This window comes from Macrotis lagotis, chromosome 3, assembly GCF_037893015.1.
Source record: "Macrotis lagotis isolate mMagLag1 chromosome 3, bilby.v1.9.chrom.fasta, whole genome shotgun sequence".
Taxonomy (NCBI): domain Eukaryota; kingdom Metazoa; phylum Chordata; class Mammalia; order Peramelemorphia; family Peramelidae; genus Macrotis; species Macrotis lagotis.
This window is the reverse complement of record NC_133660.1, coordinates 285,491,789-285,515,183: the sequence shown is the minus strand read 5'-3', so window position 1 is coordinate 285,515,183 and position 23,395 is coordinate 285,491,789. Positions and strand designations below refer to the sequence as shown.

The 23,395-nt window shown below is 38.1% G+C and overlaps 1 protein-coding gene across 2 annotated transcripts in view; it reads left to right on the top strand.

Moving 5' to 3' along the window:
* Positions 1-14,788, top strand: part of LOC141518867 (solute carrier family 22 member 11-like) — a 33,388-nt gene extending 18,600 nt beyond the window's left edge. For both annotated transcript variants that reach the window (XM_074231239.1, XM_074231238.1), the window contains exons 10-11: positions 6,441-6,647; positions 13,382-14,788. In XM_074231239.1, the coding sequence (XP_074087340.1) occupies positions 6,441-6,647; positions 13,382-13,448 (274 nt within the window). In that variant the 3' untranslated portion in view covers positions 13,449-14,788. The remainder of the gene's footprint in view (positions 1-6,440; positions 6,648-13,381) is intronic.
* The last annotated feature ends 8,607 nt before the right edge of the window (positions 14,789-23,395 follow it).

Here is a 23,395-nt window from a genome sequence, read left to right as displayed (position 1 = left end):
CAGTTACATGTAAAGATAGAGTTCAACAATCATATTTTTGGCAAAGTTTTCGGTTCCACATTTTCCTCCCTCCCTCCTCTCCTCACTCCCCTAGACATGTATAACTGTGTTAAACATGTTTCCATATTAATCATTTTGTGAAAGAAGAATCAGAACAAAAAGTGGAAAAACCATGAGAGGAAAAACCATAAAAATTAAAATAAATTTTAAAAATTGAAAATATGTTTTGTTCTGCATTCAGACTCCATATTGATTGATGCTTTGATTAATATTTTCCATCACAAATTCTTTAGAATCACTTCTGCTTTAACAAAGCTGTTGGTAAAGTATTTTTATTGATCTAGATAATGATGTCTTGGGGGGGAAATGGAGAGGCAAGGATTATATAAAGATGCATCAGTTATTCAGAACTGCTTTCATGGCCAGAGTGGGGTGTAGACTGTGTTCAGGGAACAGCATCATCTCTGGTGTGAGGGCTCCTCACTCTCTTGTGTCTCCTTAACTCTAATATGGGGTTTTAAAAATTTGTAGCATGCACATCAGCCGATAAACAGTTTCAGCAGATGGGCTAAATTAGTCTGAGGGTAACTAAGGGATCTCACACACATTGGTGAATTATCAAGATGGACCAGAGTGAAAGTATTTGCCAAGACTGTTTTAATTAATTGGGAACAAAAGCTGTAGTTCTGGCAATAAATGATGCCAACTAGTATTACAGTGGCTTATTCACTTGCCAACCCCCCCAGGAAACTTTTAGGAAACCAAAATATTTTGGCTCTGGGGAAAGCTATGGTTGCAGTCCTGGGAGGAAAAGTTCATGCTGTTGATTAGATCATTGAGAGTCAGGCTTGGATAGTACACATTGTTCCAGGCCAGTGATGGGGCCTCATTGATATGGGAGAGAAGCCACATTCACAAGACCAATGACTCCTCCAGCATTCAGACCATCACCAGAAGTTTTATTTTCCCTGAAATCAGACCATGTATTGAGAAAGTTCTGCTAAAGGCAGTGAGAAGGATGTCCTCTCCCTATTTATATGATATCATGGGCCTTTTCAATTTCAAAGTAAAACAACTAACAAACTATCCTTCCTCAAGCATGGGAAGAATCCCTGGTGGAATGGGCAAATGAAAACAATTTTTTCCATTGGCCATGAAGGCAATTGAAGTGCTATGGAATGCTTAACACTTGGTTAGACATCAAAGATGTGAGGTCATTCACTGCATCTCAAACCATAAACAGTTGCCTTAACTCCGTCCTGCCACAGTGATAACTCTGGAAGAAGGAATGAGTCAATGTCTTAGTGCAAGACTCAAAAGGCATCTTCCATACTATTCTCCCATTTTTACCCATTTCAAAGTCCTGAGCTGACAGGCAAGTGATGAAGCAACAGGTGTAGATACAGTGGGAGCTGTAGTCACAACCCTTCACACAAGCAGTCCAGAGTCATCTCACTGGATGCAGGAGTGAGCTTCGGGAGCCCCCCGAAGGGGCTAGAAAAGGTGGCATAAAATTATCTGTTTATCCACCCATGGTCTGATTATTTCGACAGACAGGACTCCAACCCTGTGTTTCACACACACACACACACACACACACACACACACAATAACATATGGAAACATACATACTCACCCATATATAAGAAAACTACTGTAAAGATGATTCTACTCCCCATTGATTCAGTGAATGCCCACATACTTATAAAAACATGAGATCCAGTCGATCTGAATGACAAGCAGTTCTTGTTGCAAGATCACATCAAAATGGCAGCCCTGAGTGAAATAAGACTGATAAATGAAGGCTGGGAAGTTCAAGTAGGTTTTGCAATACAAACTTATCTAATCATAAGCTTGTATGACTACCAAAAGAAGGGCATGACTGACTCATGACAATGTGAATGTCACTTGCAGGAAAATGCCACATCAACATCATCAGTGCCTATATTTCCACCATGATGAACTCTGAGTAGGTCAGAGAAAAAATTATGAAGACCTGTAGACCTTTATCTTCAATGTGCCCAAATGGGGCAAGCTTATAATTCTGGGGGACTTTTTTTGCAAGATTTTGGGGTTCAGTAATTTGCCCAAGGTATCACAGCTAAGTAAGTAATATGTGTCTGAGGCCAAATTTGTACTCTAGGGCTAGTGCTCTATCCACTGCACCACCTAGCTGTTCCAATTCTGACTGACTTTAGTGCTAGAAAAAAGAGCAGACTACAAGACAATGTAGGGAGTCCTTGAGAGGAATGGAATCAGAAGCAGTAAGAGCAAAGGTCACCCACTACTGAAGATTTGTGCATCTCATGATCCTCTCATCCCCAACACTGTCTTTCATTTATCTAAATACAATAAAAGTTCCTGGATGCATCACTTCAAGGAACATTGACATCTAGTAGACTGAGATTGTGAGGAGAGAAACTGGGTATGAGAGTGACTAAGCCAGTATGGCTGGAATGACTATTGACTTACACTCTCCAAGCTAAATGTTTCCCTTCAATGGAAGGAGCAGCCCCAAGGTAAAATGACTACTAGAAGAATTAATTCAGCAGATTGGAGCACTTCTCTGAGATTTCTTGCTAACTTGTTGGACCAATACAGTAAGCAACAGTGAAGCAGAGAAAGAGTGGCCAGGTTTCAGAGATTGGTGGATAGTATTGCATTTGCTCAATCAGGACAGAACACTTGCAAACATCAAGATGATGGTGAAATTCAGAAGCCATTAAATATTCCAATAGGATTGCTTATCCAGAACAAGAAGGAAGAATCAAAAGTAAAGTGAAAGTTAAGCTTAGAGAGATGTAGGATTCTTGCCTGTGCAAGAAGGCAGGTGGAATTCAGTTTTATGTGTAAAGTGACATTTTAAAAGATTTTTATGATGCCCTGAATATTATTTTTTGGTCAGGAACATAAGGTGCATCTCTGCTACTCAGGGTTGATGGTGTCATATTGATTAGTAATAAGAAAATCATCCTAGAAAGATGGGTTTGGCTCTTTCATGGTACTCTCAACAGGCTATCATCAATGTGATAAGTAATTAGGTTTCATTTCTACATTAGTTTTGGGAAACTGAGGAAAGTATATATTACAGAAAAACTGCTAGGGAAGATGAAGAAGCTATAGTAATAGATTCTTTGGAATGCTGCTTTACAGATGTAAGTCAAACTAATTTACATACTGCTGAGAATGAGGTGAATCTCTATAGAGAGGAAAGGGGATGGATGGGCATAAGAAAACAAGAGCTATAGAATTAGCAGGTTAGGTGGATTAGTGAAGGAAGTGGCACCAGGAGTCAGATTCACAAATCTGTATTATTCATTTCAAAACCTGACTGCCAGATAGTGGGGAAGGGGAAGTGTGAAAAGGAATTTAAACTCACAAGGAGAGAGAATTGGATACTTTGGATAGGCCTTTAATCTTGGCAATATCTAGTCACTTGAGGACAAAGGAGGGACTTGTGTTTCTAAACAGGAGATAAAAGGCCCTGATTTCATGTATCACGTGCACCCATTTCTATTATGGACACCCACCCTTAAGGATGTCTTAATTAAAAGGATCCATTTTAGTCCACTTATGATGATTCTGAGTTTTGGTAATATACATGTTTCTTACAATCAGTCATTGCTGAAGTCATAGAAGTTTTATCTCAGGTTGAAGCCAATCCTTCCCTTGATGAAGCTTCAAAAGAAGAAGAAGTTTTGAATGTCATTAGGCTCCTTTCAAGTGGCAAAGAACCTGATACTGATTCTAGTCCAGTAAGATTTATAAGATGGGAGATTCATTGCTTATACAAAAGTTGATCGAAATTTTCTGGTTATATGGCAAGAGGAGTTTCTCCCTAGGAGTTCAAGGATACCTCCATTGTTCATTTCTATAAAGGCAAAGGGAATAAATTGCCCTGTGACAATCACAGACTTGTAGTTCTCTTAGTCATTGCTGGCAAGATTCTTGTTTTTCTGGTGCCCATCCATCTCCTTTCGTCTTTATAGAGAGAGATTTTTCTTGTTCTCAGTAAGATGTAAATTAGCTTGATAGGCTGATCCATTGTCTGGTACATGGTCATCTACCTCCTAGCTAGTGTAGCTTCAGAAAGGGCCAAGAAATGGTTGTTAGTGTTTGCTGACCGACAATTCCAGGAGAAAGGCCAGGAGCAGAACAGAGGTTTATGCAATGTTTGTAGAATTGTCAAGGCATTTGACACTGTCTGTTGCCAGAACCAGTGGAAAATTTATGTCAGAATATAGTTGTCTGAAGAAGTTCATCAGTATTGAGCATCATTTTCATGACGGCATGCTTGTTTCAGTTCTGGTTAGTGGATTCTCATGATTTCCCAGTCACCAATGGAGTAAACAAGGATGTGTCCTTGCTCCCAAGGTTTTTAGCATGATGTTTTCAACCATGTTATCAAATGCCTTCATGCATCAAGGTCAGCTACATCACTGATAGCAACTTCCTCAACTTGAAAGGCTACAAGCCAAGATCAAAGTGGAGGGAGAATTGGTGCCTGATCTTCTATTTGCTGATGATTGTGCCCTCAATGCAGCCTCTGAAGCTGAGATGCAACAAAGGATGGAATGATTCTCTCCTCATGTTAATTTTGGCCTAACAATTAGCACCAAGAAAACTTTGGTGCTCTATCAGCCAACACCACGCCAGTCATATGTGGAACATTGATTAATGTAAATGAAGAGATTTTGAATACTGTGGATAAGTTCACTTACCTTGGCGGTATACTTTTTAGGGAGGAACAAATGAATATTTCTGTTGACACATACTTTACCAGAACAAGTGCAGTATTTCGGCGTCTCTAAAAGGAAGTGTGGGAGAGAAGTATTGATTGACTACCAAACTGAAGTTCTGCAGAGCCATTGTGCTGACCTCATTGTTGTATGCCTATGAAATCTGGACGGTTTGCCAGTCTCACGCCAAGAAACTGAATTGTTGGCATTTGAATTGCCTTAGGAAAATCCTGAACATCTTCTGGTGGGAGAAGGTACCAGACACTGAGGTCCTTTCATAAGCTAAACTTCCAAGCATTCAAATGTTACTACTTTGAGTGCAACTCCAATAGCCTGGCCATTTTGTTTAAATGCCAATCATAGGCTCATCCCAAAAGATTATTTCATGGGTAACTCACATGGAAAGTGCTCACAGGGACATAACATTGATTCTCAAAAGGAAGACAAGATGTGCAAGTTTAGAGAAATATGGATTTTTAGAGCCCAACCTGTCAGAGAATTCTTGACTTTATGATCTAAGAGGAGCAATTGAAAGACTTTGGCATGTTTAATCTTAAGAAAAGCTGATTCAGAGGTCTGGAATTTTAATTTTTGGGTTGTCTTGTGGAGGAGGGGATAGCCTTGTTCTGTTTGGCTCTAAGCATGATCAGAACCAGGCATAATAGTGAATGGTCAAAGGCACATTTAGCTTTGATGTCAGGAAAGTTATCTATTATTTACAAATGAGCTCATGATGAACTACCTTAAAAGTTGGTGAGTCCTTTTTCATACAGATGCTGGACAACCACTTGTTGACTGAATTATAAGGGGAATTACTTCATGCATGAGTTGAATTAGGTAACCACTGAGGTCCTTCCCAACTCTCAGACTCTGTGATTCTATACAAGTCCATGCCAAGGTTCATGGATTTGAACCCAAGTCTTTCTGATTTCAGTTTTGTGCTTTGTGTTAGGCTGTATGAAGAAGAGGAAGGAAGGAAGGTAGGGAGGAAGGAAGGAAGGAAGGAAGGGATGGAAGGGTAAGAAAACATTAGAGTTAGGATGATAAGAGTAAAGAGAAAAGGAAAGAAAGAAGAAAAAACTTGATTGAGGGGGAAGGTGAGTCTTTTCATAATTCTTCTTTGTGTTATTTTCCCACATATTTTGCTTTTATTACTTGTAGCATTCCTAGGTTTTTGAGTCAGTACATACCTCAACAGTCCCTATTCCGCAGAAGCTTACAATATACTAGGAAGATAGATATAAGAAAATCAGCCGTAGCTATCAGAAGTAAAGGGGAAAAATAGTAAATAGAGCTATTGAGGTAAGATCAAACTAAAATATCTGCTTACTTGTTGAGATGATCATTTGGAGTTTAAAAAGTTTTGTTCCTTTCAAATGTAAAAATTCCAGGAGACCCTGAGCTTTCTGTAGTTTTTAAGAATTTCAGCATTCAGGGGTGGTTAGGTGGCACAGTGGCTAGAGCATTGGCCCCAGAGTCAGGAGGACCTGAGTTCAAATGGGGCCTCAGACACATAATCATTACCTAGCTGTGTGGCCTTGGGCAAACCACTTAACCCCATTGCCTTGCAAAAACCTAAAAAAAAAAAAGAATTTCAGCATTCCATGGATATGCTCTAAGGACTCTATTAACTAGGAAGAAGGGGAAAGGGAAAATTAACCAGGCATATCTAAGATAATCAGATCTTCTTTGTCCTCACAGGAACATGAGCATTGGATTCACTCTCATAATAGATCGGATTGGGGCGGTTCTAGCCCCATTGCTGAATATACTCAAGTACTACATTCCAGTTCTGCCACAGATCATTTTTGGCACCATAACCATCATTGCCAGCCTTGTAATCTTTTTCTTCCTTCCTGAAACACAGAACCAACCAATGCCTGACACTATCCAAGATATACAACATGGGTGAGTATTGCCTGTGAAATCTTGGGAAGGTCACTTAACTTTTCTGTGCTTCATTTGCCCCATCTGTAAATAGAGAAAATTGGACCAGAGGAATGAAGGCATGCATACATTTAAAATGATTGTATGCTTAATAAAGCTTTGTGCTAAGCACTTGAGAGACAAATATGCAAGTGAACAGCATCTCCCCTAATGGAACTTATAATAATAATGATTGTCCTTCATTCTCCAGGAAGAACACTATGTCAGGGTCAACAAACACATGAATTAGATCTGAGTGAAGAGGTGATGTGCTAAGTCACCAACCTCACTTTCTCTTCCAGAGCCATCTGGGTCCAGTGGCCAGATATGGATAAGGTCAACAGGAGAGAGCCCTAGATAGGGGACAATCAGGTTAAGTAACTTGCCCAAGGTCACACAGCTAGTAAGTGGCAGAGAATGGTGCTTATAATCTACTAGGGAAAGAAAACCTCTATGAGAGAATTATAGGCATGATAGGATGTTTAGGTCTGGAGAGTCACAGGAAGGGAGAGTGGAGTCACAGGGGAATTGACTGACAAGGTCATTCCACAAGTAATTTTTTTAGGACCTTCCGAGAGCTAGAAACGGATAGTGGGGTATGATTGGGTGGAGAGAAGGAAGTATCCCATGATATTGACAGGTTAGGAGAGAAAGAAAGGCATCAGTCTCAAGAGTTTTCTTTTAGATCAGTCCAACTGGGCCCAAAGAGTTTCTTTATTCTTCTAAGAGAAGGGGAAGAAAGGGGTGTGTATGATTTGTATAGATAGTAAGTTCCTTGAAATCTGGGACTGTCCCTGACTGTAACTTTGCATTCACACTAGCCAATAATACTATTGTAATGCCTTCATACAATAGAACCAAAAATATCCAACATTCTTTCCAGTCCCAAGGTGTGAGACCTCTAAGTTCAACAGGCCATTTCCAATCACACCAGTGTCCTACTGGTCCTTCCTATCCTAAGGTTAAGTGGAGGGGAAAATGGGGGACAAGATATGAAAACAGGGTCAAGGTGAGACAGTATGAAATGAACAGGAGGTCAGTTTACATCTCAGGAGTAAACAGCCCTCCACAATTAACAAGATTTTAACAGCAATAAAGTTACATTCATAATTCTCTGCATCATTTCCCCCCTCAATATTATTTGGGACCTAGATTCTTCTGGGCCTTTCAGAGTCCATTTGGAAATGAATGCATTGCAGGAAGAACTCTGTTGAGGCAGGGTTCAGTGAATGATTGCCTTCAGGACTGGCACAGCTGATTGACATCTTGCAGAAGCTGATCTGGAGATGTACAGCTGGCAAACTGGAGAAACGAAACTCAAGGGAAAAAAAGATTGAGCAAGCAAAAACAAGAGAGATATATTTTAATAGAGAGTGCTATTTAATAGAGAAAGCTATTTAACAGAAACCCGATAATTAGAAAAAAGCTAGGTCTATAAAGAACAAGAATTATACTTTATGAGCCTAAGCCAGTGTCAGAATACTTTTTATAAGAACATGGGTTCTAATATAACACAGATTCATTAATGGAGGCTACATTAAGTTGTAAAAGCTCAAGAATAGTATAAACAAATGTAGTGAATAAACAGTTTGATGCACATGCCCATTAAGTAATTTGCAACAAAATTTTCTATCTTGACTTTAGCCAGGTTTAGAACGAGCAAAATTCTAGTTGAAGCATGGACCTCTCCTTTAAAGCAGTTAAAAAAGTAGACCAATAAGCATTATCCTTAAACAAGCAGCAATACTGATATTTCCTTTTCCCTAAGGAAACTTGTGATTAAAAAAAAATCACATCCTATGTTAAAAAAGCCAAGACAAAATAAGTTGCCAGTTATTTAAGATTTAGAAGATAGAGTTCCAATGGCTCACTTTCATACCTAATTATGGTCTATCTGGCATGATTATGGCAACTTGCTCTTAAAGAACAGAGAAGGACATGAAGCTTTGTTCCCTGATGTATTAGCTGTCCTTTACAGGCAGAGGTTCCAGATAATCCTTTTCAATGAGCCAGGTTCCAGGTCTGCTACTTTAGTGTTTCTCTTAAGAGAATCCTACAGCAATTGAGGTTGAGATCATTCTCTCAAAGGCCACTCACTCCATCTGCAGCATTAAAATCAAACCTCATAGGTTTATTGTCTTCCTGTTTTAACATACCTGATGTCTTCACAGATCAATTATCAATATATTGTAATATAGAAATTACCTATAACCAGCACTAAGAAGAATCAAGAGTGTGCTAGGCTGTAATTTAGTATAAGAGATCTAGAGAAAATAATCTTAATTCAATCGTTACTCATGTACCTAAGGACAGTCGTGTAGATGAAATACAATAAGCAGAATTTGAGAGCTAAAAATATAATAATCCTAATTTATATTTAGAACTGAATTTTTTAATATATAAGCAACTTTTTGCAATGAACCCATTTAGTTATTAACTGTGTTTAAAATAACTAAACATCTCCTTTCTCTAGGAGATTGCTCATCATCTCCAGACTTTTCACATAACAATTAGCTAGAGATTGTCATAGAGAAATCTCAAATTACCACTATTATTATATCTTCCTCAAAGCAAACAACCACAGTTTGGGGATATATATATATTATATGTATGTATATATATATATATATATATATATATAATATATGTATATCAATAATCCCAATTTACACATATTGCTAGAAACTTTTATAAAGACAACTTCACATTAATCCTATTTAACTACCAGCCATATTCAAAATACAAATGAATTCGGTACAATATACAAACTGAATTAGGTAGCCAATGAGATTTCATATAGATAGCATGGTTTTACAATATGATTCTCTCAAATCTTATATTTGCTTAAAATTCCTATTGACAAGAATCTCACTTAGGCTGAAGAGTAAATGTTTCCAAATAACAATAAGATTTTCTCTTTCATCATCCAAAATGTCTCTTTAGTTTTTGGAATTTGCTGGTGCCACCACTGAGATGACCAGGTGGTAATGACACAGCCCTAGTCAGCATTGTAGGAGCTAGACCTTACATAGCAGAGTGATATTTTATAACTATTAGTTAAAGATTAAGAGACTCATTGCTGATCAGAAATGTATAGTTCAGAAGTATTAATTCCATTTTAAAGAATATCAAATTAAACAATGTATTCTCTTATTTTCAAATGACAGGTGTGTTAAGCAGATTTTGCTTTCAGTCTCACACATACACATACACACATACACACACACATATTCCCTTCCATAAACATGTGAGAGACAATAATTAGACTTTCTTCTTTTACCCACAAAAAGCCTTGTAAAATTATTGACAATGTATTACCAATATTAGTTCAAAATCAAAACAAATCAAATTACAGAATTTAGTACAATATTTTCTTTCCCAAAAGAAATCAGTAAATATCTCTGATAACATAATTATATATTATTCAGTATCATAGACTCCCAAGTTTCTTCACATATAATTCATCCTAATTATATGTCTTCTTAGTGACACATATATATTCCCAAATTTGTTACAGAACTTGTAAATAGCTTGAAATTAAGAGATTAAATTACTTTTCAATTTATCATTTTTCTTTTTAATCACAAGGGGAGGGACCTTTCCCATCAGAAGTCTTCCTGTCCCCTTTTCAAAGCCTCTTGAGAGCAAGATAAGTCTTATACCAAAAGAAATCAATACTTACTTTCATGACTTGAAGCTAGACAATAGTTAACTAACTGATTTCTATCAGACACTCAATCACAAAGAAATGAAACAAAAAGTCACCCAGTCCAGTTAATAAATTATAAATAACTACATTTTTGTAAACCAGGCTCAATTAATTAGCATAGACTGAATATGGTTATTTCACAGGTGTTATACAAAGGTATGCATAATACAAAGGTTATAATTCACACACTTCAAATGCAAACACAAATTCTGATTTTTATTTTCTAATTTAAATCTGATTTAAAGGAAAATAGTCTTTGCAATTTCTAATTGAGATCAAATAGTATTAAAATTGGCTCCAGTCTTATTACTTTAATTTTCAATTAGGCTTTTAAAAACAATTAAATTCAAAAGTGAAAAAATAAAATTTTAACTAGTTAACAGTCAGGAATTATTTCAGATTTGAAATTACACACACAGGTTTTAGATACAGACATAAACACAGACAACTCTTTGATCAAATTATGTAGTGGGACTTTAAGGAACTCTGGCCCAGTTTATTAAATCTCAAATGTAGAGATCAAACCTTCCTGGTCAATGGAGGGATGTGAAAAAACTCATTGAAAAAATAACAGAGATCTCTCTTTTTCAAAAAATATATTTTTAAATATACACTCACATACAAACACATACATATTATTAATTTTTGAATCGTATCAATTAAGACTAGTCGAAAAACTAATTTTTAGAATCAATTAGAACTTCTTGAGGAACCTCATATGTACATTGAGATTTCAAAATAGCCAACCAATAGTTAAAATTCCTTACTATAGTTGAATGCATACTTAAAGTTCAAATCCAGTCACACTATTACAAAGATCTTAGCTTATTAATTCCCAGCACAAATTTCATTCTTCCTTTTCCTTCTTTTAGTCAACTGACCTTGAGACTTGTTTTGCTTCCTATTCCTTCCTTCTTTCTCTAGGGTGGGGCCTCCTCAGTGGGAGCTAATGCCTATAGGGAATGGGGAATTAGTAATCTGGTGCTGAGTCTATGGAAAAGACCTGGCTCCCTTCTCCTCAATCCAGGAAGAATGTATGGGGGTTTCCTATTTCTAAGCTATGGGGCCAGACTAGATTTTGGGGAGTTCTTATCCATTAGTAGTGTAGATTTGAAATTCAGCTGAGACATAGGATAAACTTCTGCAGCCTAAAAAGGATGAGAACTCCTTTCTCCCCCCTCCCCCCAGCCATTCCCCAGGAGGGAGAGAGTGTTTTACACTATTTCTCTTCTGAGAGAGAGAGAGAGAGAGAGAGAGAGAGAGAGAGAGAGAGAGAAAGGGAGAGAGAGAAAAAGAGACCTTGATAGAGAAAGAGAAACACAGGATGAGCCTTAAAGAGTTTGCCCTTCAGGAAGGGAGGCAGAGAGAATCTGTAAATGGCTACCCCACCCTCTTCTCAAAAGGCCAATTAAACTTTTCAGGGGAAAAACACCCCCCCCCCCCCAGGCACTCCTGGATTACCTCAAAGACAATTTGCCCTAAGGGTTCACAAACCACTTCAAAAACCTTACAGCATTGCCTTTTCTGGTCTGTGCCTGGTACACAGCAGACCCCTCCCTGACCTAGACCCAGGCATCCCTGAAAGAAAAAGCCAGCTGGTCAACCTAAACAACACAAAAGATGGGTCAAATTTCTAGACTGTATGGCCATTCTCCCCCCACAAATTCCTGGGAGCAAAGAAGAGGCCTAAAATGGGGAGGGTTTTTAGTGAGAGTTCAATTTAGCCAGATCCAGGAAGTTAACCTAGTTCATAGTTTCTCTCACTTTTTGGATGTCCAAGCAGATCCAGAGAGATTCAATGTGGTCCCTTCCTGGGGTCACCATAGTGGGGCTGCTGGGACTTTTGGGGTTATCAGATAAGTATAGGAATTTAAGGGTCACTAAAAAAGAAAAGAATCTGCATGCTCCCTGGGATGTTAAAACTACTCAGGATTTTATTATAGCAAATTATTACAAATATAGAGGTTAAAACTCTTAAAAAATCAGTAACTACTTTTAGAATAGTATAGGTGAAATTTGAGTGAGAGTGAGAGAGAAGAGAGAGATAGAGGGGGGGAAGAGAGAAGCAGTCCCAGCCATGTGGCATGGGGGGCCCATGGTGACCCACTAGGGCCTAGCATGGGAGCATATGGCTTAGGAAGGAAAGAAAGATGTAGACATCCTGCAAGATCGAAGGATAGAATCAAGAAAAGACAAGAAGGGGCATCCTTTCTGTTAAATACCCTTTTGTAGTAGGTTGGGCAAGGAGTGGAGCTTAGGGAATGGCCCTATATCTTGGACCAGGTATCTTCCAATGGCAGACTATGTACAGGTCCCTTCTTGTCCCAAGGTGTGAGACTCTAAGTTCAACATGTCATTTCTGGTCACACCAATGTCCTACTGGTCCTTCTAACCTAAGGTTAAGTGGAAGGAACATTGAGGACAAGATACATAATAACAGGGTCAAGGGGAAACACTATACAATCAACAGGGGGTCAATTTACATCTCAGGAGCAAATGACCCTCCATAATAAACACAATTTTAACAGCAATAAAGCTACATTAATAATTTTCTGTATCAAGGGGACCTCAAAGTGTTTAATTCCTTTATTTTACAGATAAGAAAAACTAGGCAGCCACAATCACATAAATAAAAAGAGGCAGAAGCAGGACTCTTTCCACTATGCACTATTCATTTGTATCCATAGTGACCTAGATATAACACATGCTTAGTAAATACTTGTTAGATTGGATTGAATTTTGAGATAAAAGCCATTGGGGAAAAAAGGAAGATCACCAGGGCTCAGGCAAAGTCAATATTGCTAGCCAGTGATCAATGGCCATCCAGGACCTCTTGGGTCTCCAACTCAAACAAGTTTCTTTCTTTTCAATCAAATGAGGTAAAATTTGAAATCCTTAGGGTGGTGCTTAGCTCATAGTGGGTATTTACTGCTTTTTCTCCTTCCCTCCTCTCCATTAATCACCTTCACATTTGTTTCTTTTTCTTTTTTCATTAATTCCTGGGAAGATCTTCCAAAGGAGAAACACGACCAAGAGATGAGGGTGACACCGCAGTGAAAATAAGTCAGTTTTAGAATTGTTCCAGGAGTATGACTGAGAAGAAAAATCACTGTAGTTTAATCTGGGTTTTACTCTTCTCATGGTAGGGAGGCAATGCATACAATTTTTAGAGTACCAGTACTTCTGCATGTACTCTAGGTTTCCAAGAGCTTTCATTAATGTAAATCAATTAACAAATGTAAAATAAATACTTGCTAATCTGTACTGTACTACTTCACAACTAACATTTAGCTAATGCAAAAGAAAAGAAAAATGATAATTGTTGGAAATGTGGGACAATAATGCTTTGTTGGTGGAGTTGTGAACTGATCCATTCACCCTGGAGAACAGCTTGGAACTGTACCTAAAGACCAATCAAATTGTTTATACTCTTTCATTCAATACCACTGCTAAGTCTTTATCCCAAAGAGACTTTTATTAATAAAGGAGAAAATACCTACTTGTATAAAAAGAATTTATATCAGCTCTTTTTGTGTTGGCAAAGAGTAAGTAATTGAAGGCATGCCTCTGTATGTGAGTATGATGGATTATTATTGTGTGAAAAAATTCTGAGCAAGGATCTAGAAATATCATATCCAGGCAACTTTGCTCTCCAGGAGTTCACATTCTATCTGGGGAGACAACACAAACTCAAATCAATAAATGCAAATGCACTTAAAATAGCCTTAGACACCCTGCGTCCATTTACCTGATATTGCCCTTACTCAGAGTGTTCAGATGTTAGCAGCCTGAATATCAGCCCTTTGGTAGTCCTGCCCTAGAGCAGAATCTTGCTTTCCCGAGATGTTTGCACTGGAAAGGGGACTCAAATGTGATTTCTGATGTTTTCTACTTAGCTACTTCAAACTCTCCAGTGTGTCTTCTTGTCTCTCTAGGATCAAAGATAAATTCTTCTACCCACCAGGCATTTCAAATCCACAACAAATTGGTTCCAAACAAACTTAGTTCTCATGATTCCCCTTTTGTCACCTTTCTTCAGGCCAAAATTATCTCTCAACCTCCCACTGAGATGCCTGTGCCTCTAGATCTGGGGTTGTTTCTTCAACTTTCCTTTCCTTCTGACAATCCTTAAGGGCCAACTACAATGGAAAAATATTGGTCTTTCTTCTAGTTATCAGTGTCCTTTCCTTCCTCAAATTATCTTTTATGTGTATGTGTATTATATGTAACTTCTGCACAATAGAATGTAAGCTCCCAGAAGGCAGGGACTGTTTTTTTGTTGTTGTTGTTATTTCACTGAATTCTCTGTTTCCTCATCACCCAGAATGTTGCCTGGTTCAGTAATGGTCTAATAAATGTTGATTGAGTTAAATTGATTAGAATAAAATGGAATGATTGAAAATCAACTTGTGGAGAAGTCATTAAAAGTTGGCAGTTGCATAAAATCAGGGGGAATTCACTGTGTAAACCTCAGTATTTCATATCTCCATTTATAGGGTAAATGAGACTCTTAGATGTATGAGAATGATCTGGGATCAAGAAAGGAAAAATTCAGGTGACTCAGTCTGAAATGAATAAATGTCTGAAGATATGAAAGAAAAGGGAAAGGCTTGGACTGAAAGACAAACACATTTCTGATTCTTTTGGGATGACAACAAGAATGTGCTTGGCTTCCTCAGTTAAATATAATAAAGATTTATCAATACAGTTAAGAAGTTAGCCCTGAACTTCAGATTAAAGAGAGTTAACAGATAACTATTTCAAACATAGAGGAATGTGCTTGGTAAAATAATTACTTTTATCAACTCAGCATCTACTTCAACACTTGAATAGATTTACTCAATCATTTTAAGGCCAAGGGGGAGGAAAACGAGTGCTCACCAGATAGTCTAGAGCTCAGGTAAGATCTGAGTTCAAATTGGCTTCACACACTTATTTACTATGTGACTTTTTACAAGTCACTTCAATTCTGTCTGGGCAATTAGATGGCGCAATGGATAGAATACTGGTCTTGGAATCAGGAGGATGGGAGTTTGTATTCAGCCTCTGACACTAGCCATGTGAGCTTGGGCAAGGTACTTAACCCTGATTGCCTGACATCCGGGGCTATCTCCAGTTGCCCTGAATCATATTTGGCCTCTGGACTCTGATAACTTTGGAGGAGAAAATGAGGATGGTGACTTAGGACAGCATCCCCTCACCCAAATCCAATTCACGTGTGCTTGTCATGGCATGACTTCCTTGATGTTGTGGTCTTCTTTGGAAATGAAGAAGCATTATAACTCTGTCTTCAATGGTGATAATTGTGCTTAAGCGTGCTTATTTTTAAAAATTTATTTAAGGTAATGGGGTTAAGTGAGTTGTCCAAGGTCATATAGCTAGGCAATTATTAAGTGTCTGAACTCAGGTCCTCCTGACTTCAGAGTTGGTGCTCTATTCACTGTGCCACCTAGCTGCCCCTACTATGAAATAAATCCTATAGGTATTATTGCTCTCATTTAAAAATGAGAGAACTAAGGGCGGCTAGGTGGCATAGTGGATAAAGCACCGGCCTTGGAGTCAGGAGCACCTGGGTTCAAATCCAGTCTCAGACACTTAATAATTACCTAGCTGTGTGGCCTTGGGCAAGCCACTTAACCCCATTTGCCTTGCAAAAATCTAAAAAAAAATAAAAATAAAAATAAAAAAATAAAAATGAGAGAACTGAGACAATAACAACATTGGAGAGGTTTATTGTCTCTCTGGAGCATCTACCAAAAGCATAACAAGAATTTCTCAACCCACATCAAGACCAATGACTCCAACTCTCTTAAGGTGAGATCCATGGGATCACAAATGGTACTTAAGTAGCTGCCATGATACTAATTTTTGGACAAAGAACATAAACATATCAGTTTATTTTCCTCACCAGTGGCCATTGAAGAGGGACTGCACCTTGAAGGAACTCAACAACTACAGGGGGACAGCTCCAGAGTAATGCCTAATCCAGGACTCACAAGTTCACACAGATGTATTTTTCCAATTAGGACTTAGCCAGAGGACACTTTTAGGTTAAAAAAAAAATGTTGATTCAATGATATAGCTAGATTTCCAATAGAATATTTCCCCTTCCCACCCCAAATAAATTCAGAGCATACCCCCTTGCAATTATATCCATGAAAAACAGAATAAGTATAGAGATCATATAAAACATGCATGCAGACTCCACATCTTAGAAACCTCTATATTTCTTTGTTCTTTCTGAGATGTTTCTGGGTTTCTCTCCAGCAGGATGTTTCAGGAATGACTGTCATTGTGCTGGGCTCACTGGACCCCCCTGCTCTGAGTAGTTCATGGCTATGTTTGGTGGATGATAGTCTCTGTTGCCTCCAACTTCTGGCACAATGGAAGTCCTTGACAAGAGCTTCTTTATTTCTACACATCACTTTCATAAAGAATATTTATGTAAAAATATTAAAATACTAGCAAAGAGATTACAGCAATATATCTCAAAGGTGATATTCTATGAGCAGCTGGAATTTATATCAGAAATGCAGGGTTCATTCAAGGTTAGGAAAACTATCAGTGTAATTGACCACATTCATACCAAAACCAATAGAAATCATATGATTATCCCCAAAAATGCAAAAGAAAATTTTCAGTAAAGACCAATTTTTTTTTAAATAGAAAACATAAGAATGAATGGAACTTTACTTAAAGTGATTTGTAGCATTCCTCTAAAACCATCAGCAAGAATTATTTGTAATAGTATGTGGAACAGATGACCAACAACCTAATTAATTAAACAAGAGGCTTCTCAAGGCATAAACAGAAAGCAGTTTTATTCCATTTCTGCAGAAATAGGACATCACCTGCACCAGCATGTCTAGCAGAGTGAGGTGAAATGGAATAAGCAAGATAGATTTTTTTATAAACTGTGATAAACAAGTTTTGACTGCATTTCCTCATACCCCCCATCCTGTTCCTCTCTATGGTCAGGGGCTCACAATCTTGTGATCACCTGTCAGGGTCTTTCTGCCCAGGAAATCACAGCTGTAGGTAAGGCAAGACATAATTCTTTCTTGACAACCTGTCCTGTTTTTTTTTTTGCAAGACTAGGTAAAGTTATTTTTACAGGGGTCTACTTCTGTGAAGATAAGACCTTACAATATCCTCAGGAAGGGGACAGCTTTACAAGACAGAGCAGAGATCATTTTCCCAAAACTCTGAGAAGTCTTCACCAGCAATTGCTTTATCCCTCTCAACAGGGATAAGCTAGAAGCCTTCACAATAAGATCAGGGGTGAAGCAAGGACAACCACTATTATCACTATTATTCAATATTGTATTAGAATGCTAGCTTTAGCAATAAGAGTAGAAAAAAGAAATCAAATGAAATGGAATAGTCAATGAGGAAACAAAACAACCATTGCAAATTATACAATGATATACTTTAAAAATTATAGAGAATTAATTAAAAAACTAGTTGAAATAATAAACAATTTTAGCAAAGTTGAAAAATATTAAGTGAACCCACATAAATCATCTAAATTGCTATATCTTACCAACAAAGTTCAGTAGGATGAGATAGAAAAATTCCATTTAAGATAACTGGACAATATAAAATATTTGGGCCTACAAAGACAAACCTCTTTGAATACAATTACAACAGCAAGACTTTTCACACAAATACAGTCAGATTTTAACTACTGGAAAAACCTTATTTCTCAAGCATAGATTGGGTCAATAAGATGAAAGGGTGATTTTTCCTGTAAATATTCAGTGCCATTGGAACAAAACTACCAAAAATTATTTTATAGAGATAGAAAAATATAATAACAGAAGTCATCCGTAAGAACAATAGGTCAAGAATATTGAGAGAAATGAAAGGGAAAAAATATAAAAGAAGGTGACCTCACCATATAATATTGCACACTGTATTTTAAAGTGGTAATCATGGAAAAAATCTGACACTGTCTCAAAATACAGTGGTGGATCATGGAAATAGATTGAATACAGAAGACACAGTAGCAAAAGACCATAGTAACCTAGTGGTTGATTAAACCCAAAGATCCAGACTTTTACTCAGTATTTGACAAAACCACTGACACAATTGGAAAACTGTTTGGCAAAATCAATGTATAGATGATGGTTCCAGGTAAAAGAAGAACAAAGGATAGGCCATCAGCTCAGGTTGCAGATACCAAGATAAGGTTAAAATGGGTACCTGATTTTGACATGAAGGATAATACCATAATAAAGAATAATTTGAATTAAATAAAAAAAGGCTTTGCCCAAATGAGATCAATGCAACCAAAATTAGAAGGAAAACAGAAACCTGGCGGGGGTGGGGTTGGAGGGGATGTCTACAGCAAGTCTAGTAAAGATTTCATTTCTCAAATGTAGGAAGAATTGATTAAAATTTATCAGAATACAAGATATCTCTCAATTGAGAAATGGCCAAAGGATATGAATAGTTAGTTTTCAGATGAAGAAATCATTTATCTATAGCCATCTAAATCATAATTGATTACAGAAATGCAAATTTAAACAGCTCAAACCTTTAAACATTTCACACACATCAGAGCACCTAATATGCAAAAAAGAAAAATGACAATGTTGGAGAGCATATGGGAAAATTTCTATGCTGACTGATGTATCTTGGTGGAATTGTGAACCAATCCAAACATTCTGGAGAATAATTTTAAAATATAGCTAAAGCATTATGAATCTGTTCATATTCATTGACTCAGTAATATGACTGCTAGATCTGTAGGTCAAAGAGGTTTTTTTTTTTTTTTACATAAAAAGCATCTGGGAGCAGAAATATTTATAGCAGCTCTTTTTATGAGGGTACGTAATTTGAAAGTGGGGGGATTCCCATAAATTAGGGAATAGCTGAACAAATTGTAGCATAAGATTCAGATGGAATACTATTGTGTTATAGTAAATGATATATAGGATGTTTTAAAACCTATTAAAAAGGGGTTAGCTAGGTGGCACAGTGGATAGAGCACTGACCCTGGAGTCAGGAGGACCTGATTCAAATCTGACTTCAGACACTTAATAAAAACCTAGCTGTGTGACCTTGGGAAAGTCACTTAATCCCATTGCCTGGCAAAAACCTGTTAAAAAAAAAAACTTAGGTGAACTGATGTAGAGTGAAAGTGAGCACAATCATAAGGACATTGTATGCAGTAAGAGCAATATTGTATGATGATTAATTGGGGGTTTTTTAGATTTTTCAAGGCAATGGGGTTAAGTGGCTTTCCCAAGGCCACACGGCTAGGTAATTATTAAGTGCCTGAGGTCAGATTTGAACCCAGGTACTCCTGACTCCAAGGCCGATGCTCTATTCACTGCGCCACATAGCCGCCCCCATGATGATTAATTGTAATAAATTATTTTTTTGCTATCTCAGCAAAAAAAACAAAACAAAACTGCTCAAAGGACTCTTTAAAGAAAACTGCTAACTTCCGGCCAAGATGGCGGAGAGAAGACAGGCACAGTTCTAAAGTCTCGTGATCTCTTCCCCATCTATCACATGAAACAAACTTCTTAAAAGAAATCCGACCCACAAAACCCAGAAAGAAAAGCCAGGAGAAAGAACATCTACCTCAGGATTTGTCTCCCGCTGCAGCTTTGGCCAAATTCAGGTGGGTGAGTCTGGAGGATCAGCCCCAGATCAGCCAGATCAACAGCTGAATTGGAACCTGGAGTCTGAGGGCCCGGGAGCTGGACCTGCTGGATCAGCAGTGGGGCTGAACGAAAGGGACTTGGGTCCACAGGGAAGCAGAGGCGCTGGTGTTGGGGCTGTCCCCCTGGAGCTTGGGGACCGGGCTGGGGGGAGAGTTCTGGTGCAGGAGAGCTGCGGACACCATCCCTGGGATCCTCTGGTCTGAGAAACTCTGAGTCCATGCCTCCATTGCACTGAGGCCTCTTCCCAAACAAACAAATGCAAACTACTTCAGCCTCAGGCCCAGGTGTGTGAGCAGAAGAACCAGCCCAGCTGAGGAATGACCTCAGGCCAGGGTAAAGCCCACTATTGATTGAAGGCAAAAGAATTCAAAAGCTCCAACTCTTCCCTTTAAGCAAAGGGAGAAGGCCTCGCAACCAAGGTCACAGACACTCCAGAGAAAGCAACCAGCACCACCTACTGGCCAGTCAAAGAAACTGCACACAGGGAGTAAAGCTTTTAGCAATCCCAAGCCCCTGTGAACCAGCCCCTCCCCAACTCAAGGTCTTAGCATTAATGAAGAAGGGTCAGTGGAAAGGTAGATCCATAGAAAAATTCCTGGAAGGGAAAGACCCCAACTCAGAGAGACCTGGAACCTCTGAGGCAAATACAATCTGGTCTCCAGCACATAAAGACTTCCTTGAAGAAATAAGGAAGGAGCTTAAAAAGTTGGGAGAGACCATTAATACCTTGCAACAAGGAAACAAAACCTTAGAAAGTACAATTGGACAAACACAAAAGGAGAATAAATCTCGCAGATCATCAATTGGACCAATACAAAATGAGAATAATTCTCTCAGATCCTCAAATGAGCAATGCAAAAAGAAATTAATTCTCTCAAAACCTCAATTGGTCAAATGGAAAGCTCTTTCAAAAGTAGAATTGACCAATTGGAAAAGGAGTTGCAAAAGGTTAATGAAGAAAACTGCTCCCCCCAAAAAAGAATGGAGTCTACAGAAACTAATGACTCCATGAGACAGCAAGAGTCAGTTAAACAAAATCAAAAAGTAGAAAATAATAGAAGCAAATGTAAAATACCTCATCAACAAAACCACTGACCTTGAGAATAGATTGAGGAGGGGCAACCTGAAAATTATAGGACTTCCTGAAAACATTGAAGAGAAAAAAAAGCCTGGACTTAATATTACAGGATCTAGTGATGGAAAACTGCCCTGATATCATGGAATCAGAGGGCAAAGTAGTTATTGAAAGAGTACATCAATCCCCACCAGAAAAAGATCCTAAAATGAAAACACCAAGGAATGTTGTGGCCAAACTCCAGAACTATCAGATAAAAGAGAAAATCCTGCAAGCAGCCAGAAAGAAACAATTTAAATATCAAGGAGCCACAGTAAGGATCATGCAGGACCTGGCTGCATCAACTTTAAGGGATCGAAGGGCTTGGAACGAGATATTTCAAAGAGCACAGGAGCTTGGAATGCAGCCAAGAATCTACTTTCCTGCAAAGCTGAGCCTTTTCTTCCAGGGGAAAAAAGATGGACATTTAACGAAATGGAAGAATTCCAAAGATTTCTGATGAAAAGACCAGAGCTAAACAGAAAATTTGGACTCAAACAGGAGGTTCAAGAGACACATGAAAAGGTAAAAAAAAGGGGGGGTGGTAAAAGGAAAAAAAAATGCAATCCAGTAAGTTGAAACTGGCTATATCCCAGCATGGGGGAAAAAAAGATTCTCATAAATCTTGAGAAATGTAACTCTAACAGAGAGAATAAACCTAGCCAGAAATGATGGACATTCATGACCTATCCATGAGACTGCTATCTAATGGGATATAACTGGCTTTAACCCTACTTGGGAGAAAGACTCTAATAACTCTCAGGAATTTTGACTCTATTCAACAGAATATACTGAACTAGAAGGGACAGACACTCAGAATTTTCTATGACTTAGATAAAATGATCTAAAAAAAACACTACCTCCCTAAAAAGGGGGACAGGAAAGAGACAGGAGGAGGGAGGGGATTGAATGCGGTAAATCTTATTACACTAAGAGGTACAAAAACCCTATGGTAATAGAGGGGAAGAAGGGAGCAGAGGAGAAACACCTGAATCTTCTTCTCATCAGACTTGGCTTAAAGTCAACCTACACATACTCAGTTAACTTATAAAACATCCAAACGTTCAAGTATTAAAAGGGGAAAAAGGGAGGGGGGGACAGAGAAAGGGAAGGGGTGTGGGGGAAATAAGGGGAAATAATAAAAGGAATGGAAGGGAAAAGGAAAAAAGGAAAGGGGAAAGAAAGGGGAGGGTGTGATATAGGAGGGCAAACACACTGAAGGGGGTGGTATTCAGAAACAAAATACTGAGGAATATGGATAAAGGGGGGAAAGGGGCAAAAATACAAACAGAGGGAAGATAGCACAGACAGCAATAAAGAATTAGTAATCATAAAGAATTAGTAATCATAACCTTGAATGTGAATGGGATGAACTCTCCCTTAAAACACAAGCAAATAGCAGAGTGGATTAAAAACCAGAATCCTACAATATGCTGCTTACAAGAAACTCATTTGAAGCAGAGGGATACACATAGAGTAAAGGTAAAAGGTTGGAGCAAAATATATTTTGCTTCAGCTGAAGTAAAAAAAGCAGGGCTAGCAATCCTTATCTCAGACAAAGCAGCAGCAAAAATAGATAGCATTAAAAGAGATAAGGAAGGAAACTTCATCCTCCTAAAAGGTACCACAGACAATAAAGTCATTTCAATATTGAATATATATGCAGCCAGTGGGACAGCATCCAAATTCTTAGAGGAGAAGCTGAAAGAACTACAGGAAGACTTAGACAGCAAAACTCTACTAGTGGGAGACCTCAACCTCCTGCTATCAGATCTAGATAAATCGAATCATAAAACAAACAAGAAAGAAATTAGGGAGGTAAATAGATCGTTAGAAAAATTAGATATGGTAGACTTATGGAGGAAACTGAATGGGGATAGAAAGGAATATACCTTTTTCTCTGCAGTATGTGGAACTTATACAAAAATTGGCCATGTACTAGGACATAAAAACCTAATGATCAACTGCAGAAAGGCAGAAATAGTGAATATATCTTTCTCAGATCACAATGCAATAAAAGTCATATGCAATACTGGGCCAAGGAGATATAGACCCAGAACAAATTGGAAACTGAATAACATCATTTTAAAAAAATGAGTGGACCAAAAAACAAATTGTAGAAAGAATTAACTGTTTTATCCTAGATAATGATAATAATGAAACAACATACCAAAACATATGGGATTCATTCAAAGCGACTTTCAGGGGATATATTATAGCTCTAAATGCT